The 16,106-nt window shown below is 43.5% G+C and overlaps 2 protein-coding genes across 4 annotated transcripts; both read right to left on the reverse strand.

The window, feature by feature from the left end:
• Window positions 1–2,209: 2,209 nt before the first annotated feature.
• On the reverse strand, window positions 2,210–7,288 carry LOC118367275 (ADP-ribosylation factor 1-like). Its single transcript, XM_035750575.2, has 5 exons — window positions 7,144–7,288; window positions 4,548–4,705; window positions 4,333–4,443; window positions 4,101–4,225; window positions 2,210–3,886 (listed from the first exon to the last, which is right to left on the reverse strand). Exons 2-5 carry the CDS (start codon window positions 4,693–4,695, stop codon window positions 3,725–3,727), a joined length of 546 nt encoding a protein of 181 aa, XP_035606468.1. The 5' UTR covers window positions 4,696–4,705; window positions 7,144–7,288; the 3' UTR covers window positions 2,210–3,724.
• A 318-nt stretch (window positions 7,289–7,606) lies between these two features.
• On the reverse strand, window positions 7,607–14,421 carry LOC118367281 (uncharacterized). Of its 3 annotated transcripts, XM_035750598.1 has the most exons (14): window positions 14,272–14,410; window positions 13,403–13,427; window positions 12,822–13,094; window positions 12,132–12,207; window positions 10,922–11,879; window positions 10,680–10,814; window positions 10,253–10,511; window positions 9,852–9,956; window positions 9,582–9,748; window positions 9,345–9,495; window positions 8,647–9,168; window positions 8,298–8,534; window positions 8,101–8,201; window positions 7,607–8,004 (listed from the first exon to the last, which is right to left on the reverse strand). In XM_035750598.1, the coding sequence occupies exons 3-14, from the start codon at window positions 13,063–13,065 to the stop codon at window positions 7,840–7,842; spliced, it is 3,120 nt and encodes a 1,039-aa protein (XP_035606491.1). In that variant the 5' UTR covers window positions 13,066–13,094; window positions 13,403–13,427; window positions 14,272–14,410; the 3' UTR covers window positions 7,607–7,839. The 3 variants fall into 3 exon arrangements, with proteins under 3 accessions (XP_035606491.1, XP_035606500.1, XP_035606481.1); XM_035750607.1 differs by lacking the exon at window positions 13,403–13,427 and having other exon boundaries at window positions 8,172–8,201; window positions 14,272–14,421; XM_035750588.1 differs by lacking the exon at window positions 13,403–13,427 and having other exon boundaries at window positions 14,272–14,421.
• Between the last annotated feature and the right edge of the window lie 1,685 nt (window positions 14,422–16,106).

The raw sequence follows: 16,106 nt of genomic DNA on the forward strand, positions 1-16,106 counted from the left end.
AACAGACTGTCCCAATGCCATAGATGCTCCGTGGCAACAGACTGTGTCCATTTCCATATATGCTCCGTTTCATGACAACACTCACTCACAACATATAAGAGTGCAACACACATTTTGATACACATAAAAACACACTTATTTTTTCTCCAATATCTACAGTATCTTTACTTGGGGTACAGTAGCACAGACAAACTCCATAACATTGTGACACCATCCATCACCGTCTGTATTAATACAGATGTATTCGTTTTGAAGGTCTGTAGCAGGGTATGTGAGCGGAGCTGAGCGGTCATTGCTCATGGAGAGCTCCACATCCTTTCCAACCACTCCCTTAAAAACCACTCAGTGCTTAAAGGATTTTTAAAAAACTGCAATCACAATTTAATCAACAACCATCTATTTTTCTGACTACATGGACCTACCATTCTTTAAGTATTGAAACCAAACCTGATTTTTAGTTTAGAAATACGTTGATACAATGACACAGTCATTTATCAAGTGCACGTTGTAAATACTCCATCTTGCTTTCTGGTGTATTTTGAAATTCCACAATGATTCTTTAGTTGTGCACTCCATCTCTTGGTCCTCATCTTTATAAGTCAAACCGTTTTTTCTTTAGGAAAATATTTAGCGAACTCCTTGACAGTAGCTAAAGCACTCCAGTCAAATTGGGTACGCTCGGCTCCTCGCCATAGCCGCACGAAGTAGTTTGTGGGTGCTATGATTTTTTAAATTGTGCACACACTGCAGATGGCTATATAGGTCCGCTAATACAGGACTATTAAAGGCCCAGTGCACTACTCTGTCAACAAATTTGTTGACATCCCCATTAGTGAGCATTTCTCCTTTGCCAAGATAATCCACCCACCTGACAGGTGTTGCATATCAATAATAATAATATAATAATATAATAATAATATATAATATATCATATATCATATCAAGAAGCTGATTAAACAGCATGATCATTTCACAGGTGCACCTTGTGCTGGGGACAATAAAAGGACACACAAATTTGATGTTTTGTCACACAACACAATGCCACGTCTCACGTGTTGAGGGAGCGTGCACTTGTCATGCTGACTGCAGGCATGTCCACAAGAACTGTTGCCAGAGAATTGAATGTTCATTTCTCTACCATAAGCCACCTCCAACTTCGTTTTAGAGATTTTGACAGTACGTTTAACCGGGCCCACATGTAACCACGCCAGCCCAAGACCTCAACATCTGGCTTCTTCACCTGCATGATCGTCTGAGACCAGCCACCCGGACAGCTAAGGAAATTCTGCACAAACTTTCAGTAACCGTCTCAGGCAGGCTCATCTGCATGCTCGTTGTTCTCACCTGGGTCTTGAACTTACTGCAGTTTTGCGTCATAACTGACTTCAGTGGCCAAATGCTCACCGGCATGCTGGAGAAGTGTGCTCTTCACGGCTGAATCTGGATTTCAACTGTACTGGGCAGATGGCAGACAGTGTACATGGCGTTGTGTGAGCGAGCAGTTTGCTGATGTCAACGTTGTGAAGAGTGCCCCATGGTGGCGGTGGGGTTATAGTATGGGCAGGCATAAGCTACAGACAACGAACACAATTGCAATTTATCTATCGCAATTTGAATGCAGATACTGTGATTAGATCCGGAGGCCCATTATCGTGCCATTCATCTGCCACCATCACCTCATGTTTCAGCATAATACATGGCCCCATGTCACAAGCATTTGCACAAAATTCCCATAAGCTGTAAATGTCCCATTTCTTCCATGGCCCGAATACTCACCAGACATGTTAACCATGGTTGGGATTCTCTGGATCGAGGTGTACAGCAGGCTACATTCAACAGCCTGATCAACTCTGAGAAGGAGACGTGTCACGGTCACACCAGATAGTAACTGGTTCTGATCCACACCCCTACTTTTTTTATTTAAAGGCATCTGTGACCAAGAGATGCATATCTGTATTCCCAGTCATGCAAAATTCATAGATGAGGGCCTAATGAATGGATTTCAATTGACTGATTTCCTTACATGAACTGTAACTCCGTAGAATCGTTCTATTTTTTGTTCAGTGTAGTATGATACCTTACTCTAAACGGAATGGCACGACAATAGCAGTTTGTGCATGAGAAGCTATACATAAATGTTTCTTAAACTGCTAAATTATACCCTTGTTTGTTCACACTTTCACATAGATCTCATTGGCAACACCAGATATTAGGATCAAATCATATTGTTTAATATGTTCAGGAAAACCCCACAGAAACAGTAGCGGGGGAAAACGTACAGATTTCCAATCATTGTTAACAGACGTGTCAGCATAACATCCCTAGGACCAGGTAGCCCCCTCCTGCCCTTACAGATCTGACAATAAAGGTACTAGTACTGACACCAATACCTTTTGTGTTGGTAACTCAAGTATGTAGTACAACATTGCTAAATGTAGCCAATGTTGGCGCTCTTACCCTAGGCTTATTTCCTTCATTAGCCATAGCATTACAGTTAAGAGCATTCATATTATTTGGTGCTTTTCCTTCATCCAGGAAATTAGCAAGCAGCTGGGGTACAGCATGCCGAGGTCCTGCCAACCTCTGAGACAAGAATAATATTGTCAACATTTCCAGGTAGAAAACAAAAATGTAGAGTGTTGGCACCCTTGAGGGAACACTACATTTAATATACAAGATTTGTCATACTGCTCAATTGCATTTGGTTTAGCAGTTGTACAAAGATAAATGCTAGAACTAGAGAAAACAGACATGTAACATTTCTAGGAATAAAGTTTAAAGCTTCTGAATGTCCACCAGCCCAATGGAGCCCCTCAAAACAACCATGTATTGAAATGCCCAGTTGAATAAATAGGTGACATAAGATGAAAATGGAGGAACATTTACCATTAGAACATTTGCTTTCAATTAATTCAGTCAAAATGTCAAGTTTTCACAAATCGAAAAATGACCAAGAAGAATACATGTAACTAGTTTTTAAATTCAAAAGCTAATTTTAACATTTGAATATGTCCTTATGGTTATTAGGTTGTGCTTCATGGTTTCTCTTTCTCGCAGGGAAACGGTAGTGTTCGCTGGAGAACCATTAAAAGGTGTTGGTAATATAATTTTACAAAAATAAAGAAAAGCATGGTTTTCAAATAACGCGAAGAATGTCCAACGGTGGAACGGGATCTTTTTCCATTTACTTCAACCTGATACAGGTTACAATGCAGTTTTATCACAGGTGGGGCTAGGTAAGGTTTCAAAATTCACATCCTTTCTTACAATCTCAACACTGGTAGTACAAATAAAGTTATATATATCTACCAAGGAGAGAGAGGAGGACCGTTTACACCATTGCTCTTTATTTGCCTTGTGAAAACCATGCTTGGTGTGGGGAGGAGGGGATCGTGCATGACAGAGTGGGGCTGGGTGGGATGGCGCTCGAGGAGCCAGACCACTATTTCCACAGCAGGTGTGTTAAAGGCACGCTGGGGTTACTCCTAATCCCAGCTAGACACTTCACACCCACACAACGCACGCGCTCACCTGACTGCAAACACAGTACACACAGAAGCAGCACAAGTTACAGCCCCAGGAGTAAGGTTCGATACAGAAAACGAGAGGTGGAGGATGAGGTTTTTGGAGAACGACTGGGAGGGAGGAGTTCCAGGGAGCAAGGGGCTTGGAACCGGTGCTGCCATTGTGTTAGACAGAGGGGAAACTAAAATGGTGAAATGGATCATTTCTGGTTCTTGAGTTGGTTGGAGAGCCAGTCAAGGCCCTCGTAGAGGCCGTCCCCGCTGGTAGCACAAGTGGCCTGGATGTACCAGCTGCGCTGGCGGAGAGCGTGGAGCCCCAGCTTGTCTGTGATCTCTGCAGCATTCATTGCATTGGGAAGGTCCTAAGAAATATCCAGGTTCAAATGATTAATTCTCTGTCTAACACACTGCAAGATCTTACTCAAGCCCAGTGATAGTGCAAGGGGTTGGCAATTCAAAAAAATGATTAAGTATGCATGGTCAATGAGTATGGTCCACTCACAATTTTTAGCAGGATAAAAGAGCACTACAAGGAGTCAAGGCTATCAGAATTCAGATAAGAGTACCCATGCGCACCTGTTTGTTTGCAAAAACGAGCAGCACAGCATCTCTTAGCTCATCCTCCGCGAGCATTCTCTGCAACTCCTCCCTCGCCTCGTTCACTCGCTCCCGGTCGTTGCTGTCCACCACAAAGATAAGCCCTGCAAAGAAGTACATAGTTAGATGACAATATGACACTGGTTCTCCGATAAGCAACCATCTATGGACCACCATTGCCAATGATCCTCAAAGCTCCTTTGAATCTTACCTTGAGTGTTCTGGAAGTAGTGGCGCCACAGCGGCCTGATTTTGTCTTGACCGCCAACGTCCCACACTGTGAAGCTGATGTTCTTGTATTCTACCGTTTCTACATTAAAACCTGGACAAAGGACACAGAATGATGAAGGCACATATTCCATAAGTAGCCTAATTTAGAGAAGAAAATTGTGATAGGCTAATGCATTCAAGGAAAATTGTCCTTACCAATTGTTGGAATGGTGGTAACAATCTCTCCTAGTTTGAGTTTGTACAGGATAGTCGTTTTTCCAGCCGCATCGAGTCCAACCATGAGAATCCTCATCTCCTTCTTGCCAAATAGGCCCTTGAACAGGCTTCCAAACATATTCCCCATGGTCACTTATCTGAGAGAAAGAGGAATGCAAAGTGAAGAAAATCAGTAATGGTACACATTTAGATTTCTACGGGGTTCATACACATTTTGACCAATTGAATTTCATGACTTTCATAAAATTTCCATGACCAAACTAAAGTGGCGTCTACATAAGTATATACAAAAAAGTGTTGTGGTATTGACACGGCGAGGCTGCTCTCTGATCCCATGTAACATCTCCTGTCTTTGTGCAAGGCACTTAATCCCCACCAAGTAGAATACCTGTTAGGCAACTGTATAAATCACATGTGGTCAACCTTCAGTCTGGAGAGCTACTGGGTGTGCAGGCTTTTGATACAGCTCTGTTCAAACACAGAGACAGTTAATCAAGGTCCAGTTGAGCAGCTAATTCCTAAAAAATGTGGTTTGTTAGAGGGGGACTGGAATAAAAGCCTGTGCACCCATTCGCTCTCCTGGAGGATGGTTGCCCACCCTTGATGTAAAATATATTGCAACATTACAACCAAACACCTTTTAAATAATTCATTAATTTAATACATCAAAGATCAAATGGCTACAAATATTTTTATTTTTTATTCAGCTGAAGCATCCCCACACATTTTCTTCAGGAAACATACATGTTAGTTTAGTCATTTATCTTACGGTTTATTTTGCAGGTTGACTAGCATCTAAATGCCCCATACATTGGATGCCCAAATCAACAACCTTTAAAATCCAAAACAAAAATCTACAGCTAATATTTTTTCTTAAAATTACTGTCCACGATTCAAATAATTATTTTGCTTCACATTCAATATTTTTATTCATATTCAAATCACAATTTAACCGAATCCCAACTAATAAAATGGCAAAGTGAATAATTTGTTCAGTCAAAAAGAATTGTTTAAATGAATTAATCTACTTTGTATGGCCTTATTAGTGAGTGTGTGTTTTGGGGGACATGACATAATGGAAACAAACTTTATTTAACTAGGTAAGTGAGTTAACAACAAATTATTATTTACAATGACGGACTACCCCGCCAAACCCTAACCCGTATGACGCTGGGTCAATTGTGCGCCGCCCTATGGGACTCCCAATCACGACCGGTTGTGATACGGCCTGTAATCGAACCAGGGTCTGCAGTGACGCCTCTAGCACTGAGATGCAGCCTTAGACCGCTGCGCCACACCACTCGGGAGCCCAACATATGCTGCTAATAAAAGCTACACAATTAACTACAGGGTACAATATAGATGTTTTGAGCGGACTACCTAGTTAGTCTGTTCTCTATCATATTTTATAGGCTATATGGGCCTACCTGCTGCTGGAATGTCCGAATGTCTGGCTCTCCTTTGAGTAATGGCCCACTCGTCTCGCACAATTGCAGGTTATGCGCGCAAACACAGACGTGCTAAACTGCCATTCCGATCCTGGCTGATATGTTGACTTTTAACTGTGCCTAAATAAATTATTTTAACAGAAATTCAAATGAATTTCCATTACTTTTCCTGAACTTCCGGATTTAATCATCCAAAACTTTTCCGGGCCGTAATGGTATTAGCTAGCTATATGTACATTCAAAGAGACGTACGTTTGCAGGAATTAACCCCAAGCTACCAATATATTCCCCAAACCCAACATACTGCTATAGTTAACTAGTTGTATGGCTGTGGATTGATTTAGTTCCTTTAACGTCAGAAACGACTTTAAAAAATGACAACAATGAATGCGATCCTGACGTCAGCTGACTCGCCACAGCTAGCTGCTTTTAGCATGTCAGATGTATGATTTCGGTAGATGGTGTTCTGTGATAAATAACATAATATAGTATTTATTTAGCCAAGTTGGTGCTTGCTCCTAAGTCCTAGCTTCTAAACACTGTGCAATTGTGAATGAATCTACGTTCAAGTTAGCTAGGCCTGCCTTAACGGGAGGCAAGGCTAACTAAGCAAGCCTGAATGATTCCCATCAGGATCTAGAAACTAAAATAAATATCCGAATTTAAATTGGCAACATGCGTACCCGGTAGATAGTGAACTTGAGGGCCGACAACATTCTTCAAACTAACGTTAACTAGGTACTATAACGTTAAAGCGAAAAGAAAAAGCTCTAACTAGTTAGCTAACTGGCTTGGGCGGATGCTTAGCATCATGCCATGTTATTAACTAGCCAGTTAAGTTAGCGAACAAACTGGGGATCTCAGGCATTTAAAAGGTTTACCGAACATATAGTTTTACACGCATTTGCTACTCATCTTATGACAAAACTAGTCAGCCTGAAGGAAGAGACTGTGTTCGCTAACTTAGCATAACCAGCTAGCCATATATATGCCACAACGTCAGATGTAGAGGAAATTGTGACGTCATTTGAAGAACGGGCAACGGGAAAACTGAGCGTTTTTGTCAGATTCTTGTTCACTCGAACATACATTATTATGTGTTAAACATAATAATATGATATATTCACCTTAGAAAGACTGCTTCTCGATCTTGCTTCTCTTTCAGTCACTCCAAAATGGCGTTTGCGCAACTCAGTAGACACCGGTGTGTGGACAGGCACTTTCCACGGTTAATCTTATCCAATCATATCACATATTGTACTTAAAGACCCGCCTGTAATACCATTTCATCCAATCACGGGGCCGATTTGATTTGTAGACAACAAGGAAGTGAACGTACACATTTTAGCCAATTACTTTTGAATTACATTATTAATGCAACGCAAGTTATCAATGCAAGTGGCAGATAGTAGATTCGGATCAATGTAGTCAGTAGCAGAATATTCTGTGATTCTGTGACTCATTGTGCACTGACTCTCCAGTGAGGTGATCAGGGTGTCTTCTTTCCCAAGCCCACAGAGCTTGTTGATTGAATCTTGGTTTTAACACAAGCTTTTCGGAACTATTCCAACTCAATAAACCAGATGTTGGTCGACTTGTTCACATGATTCATTTATTCTCAACATGGTGGATTGTTTAAAAAACAAACATGAATTGTAGGCCTATGCATCATCACACTGATAAAAGGTAGAATTGTTGAGTAGCTAGAGACCTACTATCATAGGCTAATAATTACAGAAATAGAAAAATCATCACAATGTGACAATGTTGTGCCTGAGTCTCAATTTAGAAAATAGCTGCATGTATACACCTTCGAAGTTGTCTCATTCCCGAATCTCAAGCTTTCCCTCTTTGATCCTCCAGCTCCATCGTGGACAACAGTCTGGGGAAGGAATACAGCAAAGCCACAAGCCTGACTCCTGGATTTCCTGTTGGAAGGACACAGGCTTCCTGTCCAGAGTCTCCAAACTGAAGGCCTTCACTGTGATCTAAATGAGACACAGTACACTCTCATGTTATCTGTACATCAATTAGACAGGCTAATGGTATGTTCAACCTTACTCAAATCTACATTGATCTCTTACCTGCTCGCTTATCCCTATGGCAACATGACCCACTTTAACCTGACGCTGTTCACGGATCCTCAAACACTCACCGCCAATGTTTTCAATCCATATCTCAACGCCTAGACCAGCAATGCACAGAGAACTGTGAGTTTATCAACAATCATACCCTTCTCCCCTAATGGTTACAGACAAGTCTACCCAGAGCCTTTTCTCACCTTCAAAGCAGTAAGATGGTGGCTGGTTGGTGGATACCACCAGCCATTCCAAGTTGAAGCTCTGTCCGTCTGTCTGGCTGTTGTAGGAGAAGACTCCAGAGCTGAGGTCATCAGACGAGCAATCAGAATCTTTGTCTGTATCCTCCTTCTGGGATGAACCAGTGCTGCTCATACAGGAGGGAGGGTGGTCCCTTGGCTCAGGGGAGGGGGTCTGGGCCATAATGCCCACGGTAACACCTGGAGAAAGACAGATCGCCTTACTTTCCTGTCTCAAGAATATACACCTCACTGCATCTTTTAGATGTGCATAAAGCCTGACTGTCTGTGCAGCAGTAGCCACTTAACTCACCATCTCTTAAGTATTCCAATTCAGGCTCTGACCCCCAGGATTGGTCAATCTCCGGCTGGCCTTTCCGCAAGACGGGGAAGTGGGTGTGGAGAGCTTGGTAAAGTTCTGTGGAAGACTCCTCTTCCTCCCAATCGCCTTCATATTCCCAGTCACTTTTCCTCTCCAGATCTCCATCCTCCCCCAAGTAAATATCCACCTCGGAATCTGTCTCAGGTTCCCAATCTTCCACCACATGGCTCTCCTCCAAGGAATTTTGATAAGATTCCCAGTCCCTATCCTCCAGAGAGTATGTCACTGATTCAGAATCTCTCTCCAATTCCGATCCGACCTCCTCAGAATCACTACTGTCCGCACCAGCGGCCAACGCTCTCCAGGGGCTCACCCAATGCATTTTGGGTGCTGACTGTGTGGCTGCTGGCTTTGCAGGGGCAGAGGGAATGTAGGGTCTGTTATGATTCCTAGCCTTGCTGTTCACCAGTTTCTGACAATCACCTTGACCAGAACTGTGACAAAGTCCTCCCACTGAAGAGAAAAAAGGGACACTCTCATTATTCTAAAACATACACTCGCTCCATCTCACACACCAACACCCATGTACTGAGGGAACACCTTCACAACAATCACAATGATTGAATTCCGGCCATAGATACACACTTGTAAAAAGCTCATTCAAGTTTGTCAAATCATAGATAGATTACCTGCTCTCAGGGCCTTGGTGGTCATCTGCCTTAGCGCTGTGGCCGAGGCTCTACTAGTGGGGTCCTTCTGTAGTCCAGCTCTCAAGACCTCGGCAGTGTAGGGGTTACAGCTGGGGGGCACCTCCCTCAGAGGAGGCGGCTCATTGACAATCTGACCAGTGAAAGGAAATGTTTTAAACTATATGTTTGGAGCAAGGACTTTTCTCTGATCTTGGATAACATGGGTTGTTTTTTTACCTTGAAGCACAGCGGGTGGTTGTAGTAGCGGATCCAGGGGTGGCATCCGTTGAGCATGTGCAGTAGCATGCAGCAGCTACTCCACACGTCTGCCTTGGCACAGCGGAGGTCCCCTCGTGCCACCTCGGGCGCCATGTGGGTCTCTGTGCCAGCGGGCCACCCAGATTCTGAAATGTTTGGAAATAGTTATGTGGGCATCGTTTTGTTTTTGTTTATCCCATTGAATACTAACTCAAAGATTTTTCATTGTATTCACACATATACACTGACGTCTAAAGGCTTTGGTGCTCTGTCCATTTGGGTCCAGCGTCTCAGAGAGACCAAAGTCACAGAGGAACGTGTCCCTCCCATCCTCAGACAGCAACACATTGTCAACTGCAACAAGAAAGGAAGAAAGGGGTAAACAAAATGTACAATTAGAAGGCTATCTGAGGAATAAGGATTTAGAGACGAATAGGGAACTGCTTTCTGCCAGACATAACAGTACAATACATCCTGAAACTACAGGATGTGGTTTCTTATCTTTTGACACTAGAGGGAGTGCAACAACCACAAATAACTTTGCTTTTACAAAGTATCACTCTAGTAAACTACACTCAAATGTACCTTTGCTATTCTTTCAGATCTTACACATGTCTAGGGGGGAAGGGCAAAAGGGGTTGTTAACATGCCTTTAACATCCAGATGCAGGACGTGTCTGTGATGCAGGTGTTCCAATGCTCCCAGGAGCTGACAGAGGTAGCGCAAGGCCAGTTCCTCTGGTAAACTTCCCCTCTCCCTCAGTAGCTGGGCCAAACAACCTGTCTTCAGGTCCATGAAGAGTGTGACGTATGGACCCTCCCTCACAGCCCCAAAGAGCTTCACAATGCCAGGGGCGTTCAAAGCACTCCACGTGCTCACCTCCTCACAGTTGAAGTGACTCAGTGGGATCTGGAATGAGTAAAACAAATTATTTTATGAGATTATGGACCATGTTTACTAGGCGCTTGCATCAAGTGAAATGTTTGGGCCTATTGTTCTACAGAGGGAATTCAACTTTGAAGCTGCTGCTTTTAATGTATAGGATCATCAGACAACTCTGTTGTATTTGGGACTTACTTTTTTGGCAGCACACTCGAACCCGGTACTTCTGTCCTGAACACTGAACACATCACCATACGATCCATTCTGAATGTGGTATAGAATGTGGTATTCCTTTCCCTCCCTGTATTCAAACTTATTGGGCTGGAGTTGCTGAAAGATACACAGTACACATAAATGCACATTCTGGTTATTCATACATTCTTTATAAAACAAGGACACTGAATATTGATGAGGAAATAAATTAACAGGATCCCTACCTTGTGGAATATGAGGCCTTCGTTGATCTGTGCCGTGACCTCTTTCATCTCATCTGAGACATCTTTGACCAGTGCTTTGAAAAAAGGTGAGGCGAATCGCTGATGCTTCTGGGTAACTCTGCTGCGCAGTTCCTCCAGCATTACCTCAGAGCTAGACAGTCCCCCAACGCTACACAACAATCCAGACACATCCCCTGGGATGTTAGACACACCCACCAGACTGCAGAAGGAGTTGGACGTACTCTCCACACTGGAGGAGGATCCGGATTCCCATCCTCGGCTGCAGGTGGAGTCCGAGTCAGACACTCCCATCAGACTGCAGGGCGAGTCAGAGTCAGACACACTCTCTGACGCCAGGACGTTGTCCGACACGCACATCACACTGGAGAGACAGTCCGACACGTCCACCAGGCTGCAGACTGAGTCCGACAGACCCCCATCCCCAAAACTAGAAGAGGCGTCTGACTCGCTCTCACGAGTATGAATGGATTCAGAATCAGATGTACTCTTCAGACTGGATGGAGACTCAGACATTCCTCCTATTTCACTAGAAAAGTCGGACACACCTATGAGTTCGTACGTGTCTGACAGGCCATCTGTACATTTTGACATACCTTCCAAGCTGCAGTGGGATACAATTTCAAACAAACCCTCCAAAATGCAGCCTCCGCGGCTATGAGGTACCCAGATAGAGTCTGTGTGTTTGGGGAGGTCCACAGGAAGTTGGTTTACCTCTGAGGCCCAGCTCATGTCCTTGTTGGTTGATTTAGACCAGTCGATCTCTTGCACCCATAAACCTTGGATGACTGGTGGCTCTTGTCCTTCCTCCCTCTGTCTTCCTTCCTGAGGCTTTTGCCGAAGCTTCCTTCGAATGTGGTGGTGTGGGACTGTGTGGGTAGTACCCATATAGTTCTCTTCGTCAGTATCACTCTCGGTTGTTGCTTTCTTGGCTATGGACCTGCAAATTAAGTGACATTGAGTGAGTTGACGAGACTGCTAGAGGCGTCTAGGGGCATGTAACCCCTGAATAATATTTTTGGGGAAATGAACAGCTAATTGTAATGAGCCTAAAATGTACTAACTTTATTACGAACAATTTATTGTGCCTTGTTAAGGATACAGTGCAAACGCCATCTAACTGCAGTACAGTTTTCTAGTCCCAATTCAATTTAACATTTGAGATTAAAGATGGTCATGCTCTGGTAAGTACCTGTGGCTTTTAAGCAGGTGAGATCTGGAGTAGACACATTCTGTGCTTGTAGGGCTGAACTCTTGCGAGCCTTCACCTGGGACACACAGATTTACTCTGGATCTAAGATGGCTCACTAAATGACATGGGCTTGTTGTTCCCTCCTTTCTGCCCTAAACAATAGGGCAAATAAGGCCAGAACAGAGGGAACAACTTTCTAGAATGTAACCCCCATCCCTCCTCCTGGCTGCATGCAGATGCAAAACTATTTCAGTGCTACTTAGCCATTTAGCAGCATACAACCCTACATCCCACTGCTGGCGTGCCTCAGAAGCTAAGCAGGGTTGGTCCCTGGAGTGGAGATGCTGATGGAAGTGGTGTTGGAGGGCCACTAGGAGGCACTCTTTCCTCTGGTCTAAAAATAATATCCCAATGCCCCAGGGCAGTGATTGGGGACTTTGCCCTGTGTAGGGTGCCCTCTTTGACTCTCTGTGGTCACTAACGTATCCCATGGCACTTATTGTAAGTCTAGGGGTGTTAACCCCCGTGTCCTGGCTAAATTCAAAATCTGGCCTTCATACCATCATGGTGACTAAATCATCCCCAGCTTACAATTGGCTAATTCATTCAAAATGTTTCCAAAAAAATGTGTCACTGTGTAACTACTATGCATTTTGGAAAATAAGAGTTCTCCATTAGTTACTGGCTTACCCTCTGCTTGGGCGATGATGGAGACACATGGCACTTGGTAACTGTCATCATGCCCCCCTGTGCCCACCTGCTTGGCAGTGCCCTGCTCCATCACCAGGCTCAGGGTAGGAAGGACGGTCCGCACCAACGGGTCCTTGTTCTCTTCACCCTCCATGATGTTTTCCTTCCCCAAAGAGAACAACAGTGACACCCCCTTCACATCAATGAATGGCGGGTTTGAGTTGAACATCCTGGGTATGGCCATTCCTCTTGCACTTGGCACCCTTAGAGAAACTGAGATCAAATCAAAGACATGATAAATAAAAAGTCAAATGAGTGCCAACATGCTACTGGAGAGAAATGGGGTAAGTTTGCTTTTGGGAATAGTGAGAATGGTGACAAGCCCTCTCCTCAAGGTCTTCTTCAAGGAGATCTTTGTGGCAATAAGCACTGATGCTCAAGAGCTAAGGCTATGTGGTAGTTAGTAGTAGAATTTCATTTGAAGAGCTCTAGGAAATGTAAAGGGATACCAAACACCGAACAAGAAGCATTATGTCAATTAACCAAATTGTCTTATAATATACGGCAAAAATAATTCTCACCATGTCATAAGAGAGTTCTTGACCCCTAAGGGAGGGAAAATGTACATAACTCAACAGGCTTATTCACTGTGCGTATATGCTGGCGTTAGCTATGCATTTGGCAGGTATTTTAATGTGATGGCATTTGGTATGGTCGGTGTGAATGAACTGAGATGGCTAGTGATCCAAGCGAACATGTATAAATAGCATGCAGAGTTTCAGCATGCTCTGAACTAGTTACATGCCTTCCACTGGGCTGCTCAGCTGTCAAAGTCTCTCTTTCTTAGCGCCACCATATTGACAGTGAAGGCCGGGATCACAACAATCCTTTGTCAACTTACACACAGACAATGCTACACAGGTTATGTGTCCTTGTCCTCTCATAACTGCATTTGCAACTTGGACTAACTTATCCACTAACTTAACTTAGTTCAAGTATTTCGTATGTTTCTTAGTCCAAGTGTTTCGTATGTTTCTTAGTCCATGTTTTGGGAAACAATAATAAGTAGTATTTCTTAGGTTCTTCATTACATCTTTGTTCATTGTTATGTGTGTGTGTGGTTCCACTGCAAAGTTGTCGGAAGTTTAGATCGCCATCCTGATTCTTGAACATGCACCACTGTAACGTTCCCATTCCCTGTGAAGTTGGCATTCAACTAACACCCTCAACCCTCAAATCTTACTGTATGAGAACCTTTATATCTAAGTCTTCTGTTCACTTCAGGGAAAATAATGGCCCATCTTTCCCATTACTTCCTGTTATCTTCGTTGTCTGCCAACACCTACACTCACATCCCCTTCCTAGCCCTAGTAGAAATAAAACATTAATACCAAGAAAATACATTGGTTTGAATGACAATAAAACATCAATAGGTAGTAATCCAACATACCGTAAAGGCGAAACAGTTGCTCCTTTTCTGTGAGAAGTTATCTTTGTATTAGTAGAAGTAGAGACAGAGTACTTCAGCCAGTTGGACTAAGCTATTTGCTTCTGTTCTGTCAATGTGTGTGGGTGTCTGTGTATGTCTGTATGTGCTGTCTCCAAGTGTAACCCACCGGCTTTCTGCTGACAGGCCGTGCTGATTGGTGGGCCATATGTGAGAGTTATGAGACAACGTTCACCCCCGACCCCCGGCACACATTACTGTTAGTGAATCGAGACTCGGGTACTGTCTTGAGTCTATCCATTTTTTCCCCTTTCAATGTGTCTTTTGACTAACGATGTAGTCATTGTTAATTAAATAAACAAACACATACATCCACCTCCCCTCATGAAACTGTGCTCCCCAGTCTCTGTCCTCATCTCATTCTTTTGTACAATCACCTCCAAACAAACGTTCAAGTTTGTATTGATAGCCATGGCAGTCCTAGATAATGAAATGCATTGGTATAACATGGATATAACGTCAATAAATAAGCAACAAAAGAAAGGTAAGAACCACAAGTGCAAAGAAGTGTAACTCAATGTATGTAGAATATCAGTATTGAGACTGATTGACAAAAAAAGTGGAATTTAGTAACAGATTTAATCAAAGTGACGCTGGTAAAAGTTATTGTAGCGTCAAGTCAAACTTTTCATACAAGTCTGGTAGTTGGCACTGTTTCAGTTATTCCTTCCCATTCAACACCTGTGTGCTGCCCTTTCCCAAATTCGGATCGGCAGAATTTGCACATTCCTATGGGAATTAGCAACATGCCAGAGGAGGGGGTGTCAGCAAAAAACACATACTACCCATGAGCCATTTTCCCTGGCAACATCTGAATGGCGTAGGGACAAACCAATGGTGAGGCACTCAGCAGAAGTACACATAGGCAGGTCAGCGAGTTTCATCCGTGTACTGGTCGAGTGCCCTGGGATCTATCTATACATAGACTTGGAAAAGGTCCATTATCAGAACTCCGTCTCAGAGTGGTGCTCAAATTCAATTCTGTTTCTAACCATTCATGACAAAGTGGTACAGTTGTACTTTATCTAATTACGGTACAAAATGTATGAATCGTATTCTTCAATCATGAATTGAAATGACTGGAAACCTTGGACTTGTGGCCCTTTTACAATCGTGTCCATTGGGCAAATACAACAAAGGGTTGTAAAAAGCCAAAGGGGCCATGGGCCAGAGCATTATAGTGCAGACGTGCCTCATTGGAGTTAAACCTCGTTCTCTCTACCCGTGCTCTCCACTGAGGCTGATTAGTCCATGGCTCTTAGCTGCCAGCAGAGAGCACCAGAGCCAAGCTTGGCTGTGTCCACTGGTAACTGGGACACATCTCACCAGCTGTGATATGCCAGGGTAGGGTCAAGGCTTCTGTTACTCTTCATGCCTCTGCTTGCTACTCACACCTCTTGTTTTCATTGGTCGTCATAACAACTTCTAAGGGGAACAGGGAAAGGGGGAAAGCAAATAAACATAATGCGTTTCTATGGGCTTATTTTGGACCTAAGCTTGTCACCTGCCTTTTCGCCTTCGGGACGATTCCCATTGTTAGAGCGGAGACATGAGCATCTTGTCATTATATACAGATCTCTGTGTAAAGGGAGAGGGGAGAAGTGCATAGGAAGTGAGGTGTCCTTTCCTTGGGAATCTCTATGAACAATACCCTCCAAGGTTCAGGCAAAAATATGACTCATACATTGAGTGTAGGCAGCCTAGCGCGTTGTGCATTGGGCCAGTAGCGAAAGGTCGATGTTTAAAATCCCTGAGCGGACTAGGTGAAAAATCATTCA

The sequence above is a fragment of the Oncorhynchus keta genome, chromosome 3, assembly GCF_023373465.1.
Source record: "Oncorhynchus keta strain PuntledgeMale-10-30-2019 chromosome 3, Oket_V2, whole genome shotgun sequence".
NCBI classification, from domain to species: domain Eukaryota; kingdom Metazoa; phylum Chordata; class Actinopteri; order Salmoniformes; family Salmonidae; genus Oncorhynchus; species Oncorhynchus keta.

Bases quoted from the DNA above. Each gene is read 5' to 3' on its own strand.
- LOC118367275 (XM_035750575.2), bottom strand. From the start codon at position 4,695: ATGGGGAATATGTTTGGAAGCCTGTTCAAGGGCCTATTTGGCAAGAAG. The intron at 4,444-4,547 runs GTAAGGACAATT...TCCTTTGTCCAG, and splicing joins TACCACCATTCCAACAATTG to GTTTTAATGTAGAAACGGTA. The intron at 4,226-4,332 runs GTAAGATTCAAA...ACTTCTTTGCAG, and splicing joins CTACTTCCAGAACACTCAAG to GGCTTATCTTTGTGGTGGAC.
- LOC118367281 (XM_035750588.1), bottom strand. From the start codon at position 13,065: ATGGCCATACCCAGGATGTTCAACTCAAACCCGCCATTCATTGATGTG. The intron at 9,496-9,581 runs GTAAAAAAACAA...TTCACTGGTCAG, and splicing joins ACCACCCGCTGTGCTTCAAG to ATTGTCAATGAGCCGCCTCC. The intron at 8,535-8,646 runs GTGAGTTAAGTG...GTCTTTCTCCAG, and splicing joins ATTGGAATACTTAAGAGATG to GTGTTACCGTGGGCATTATG.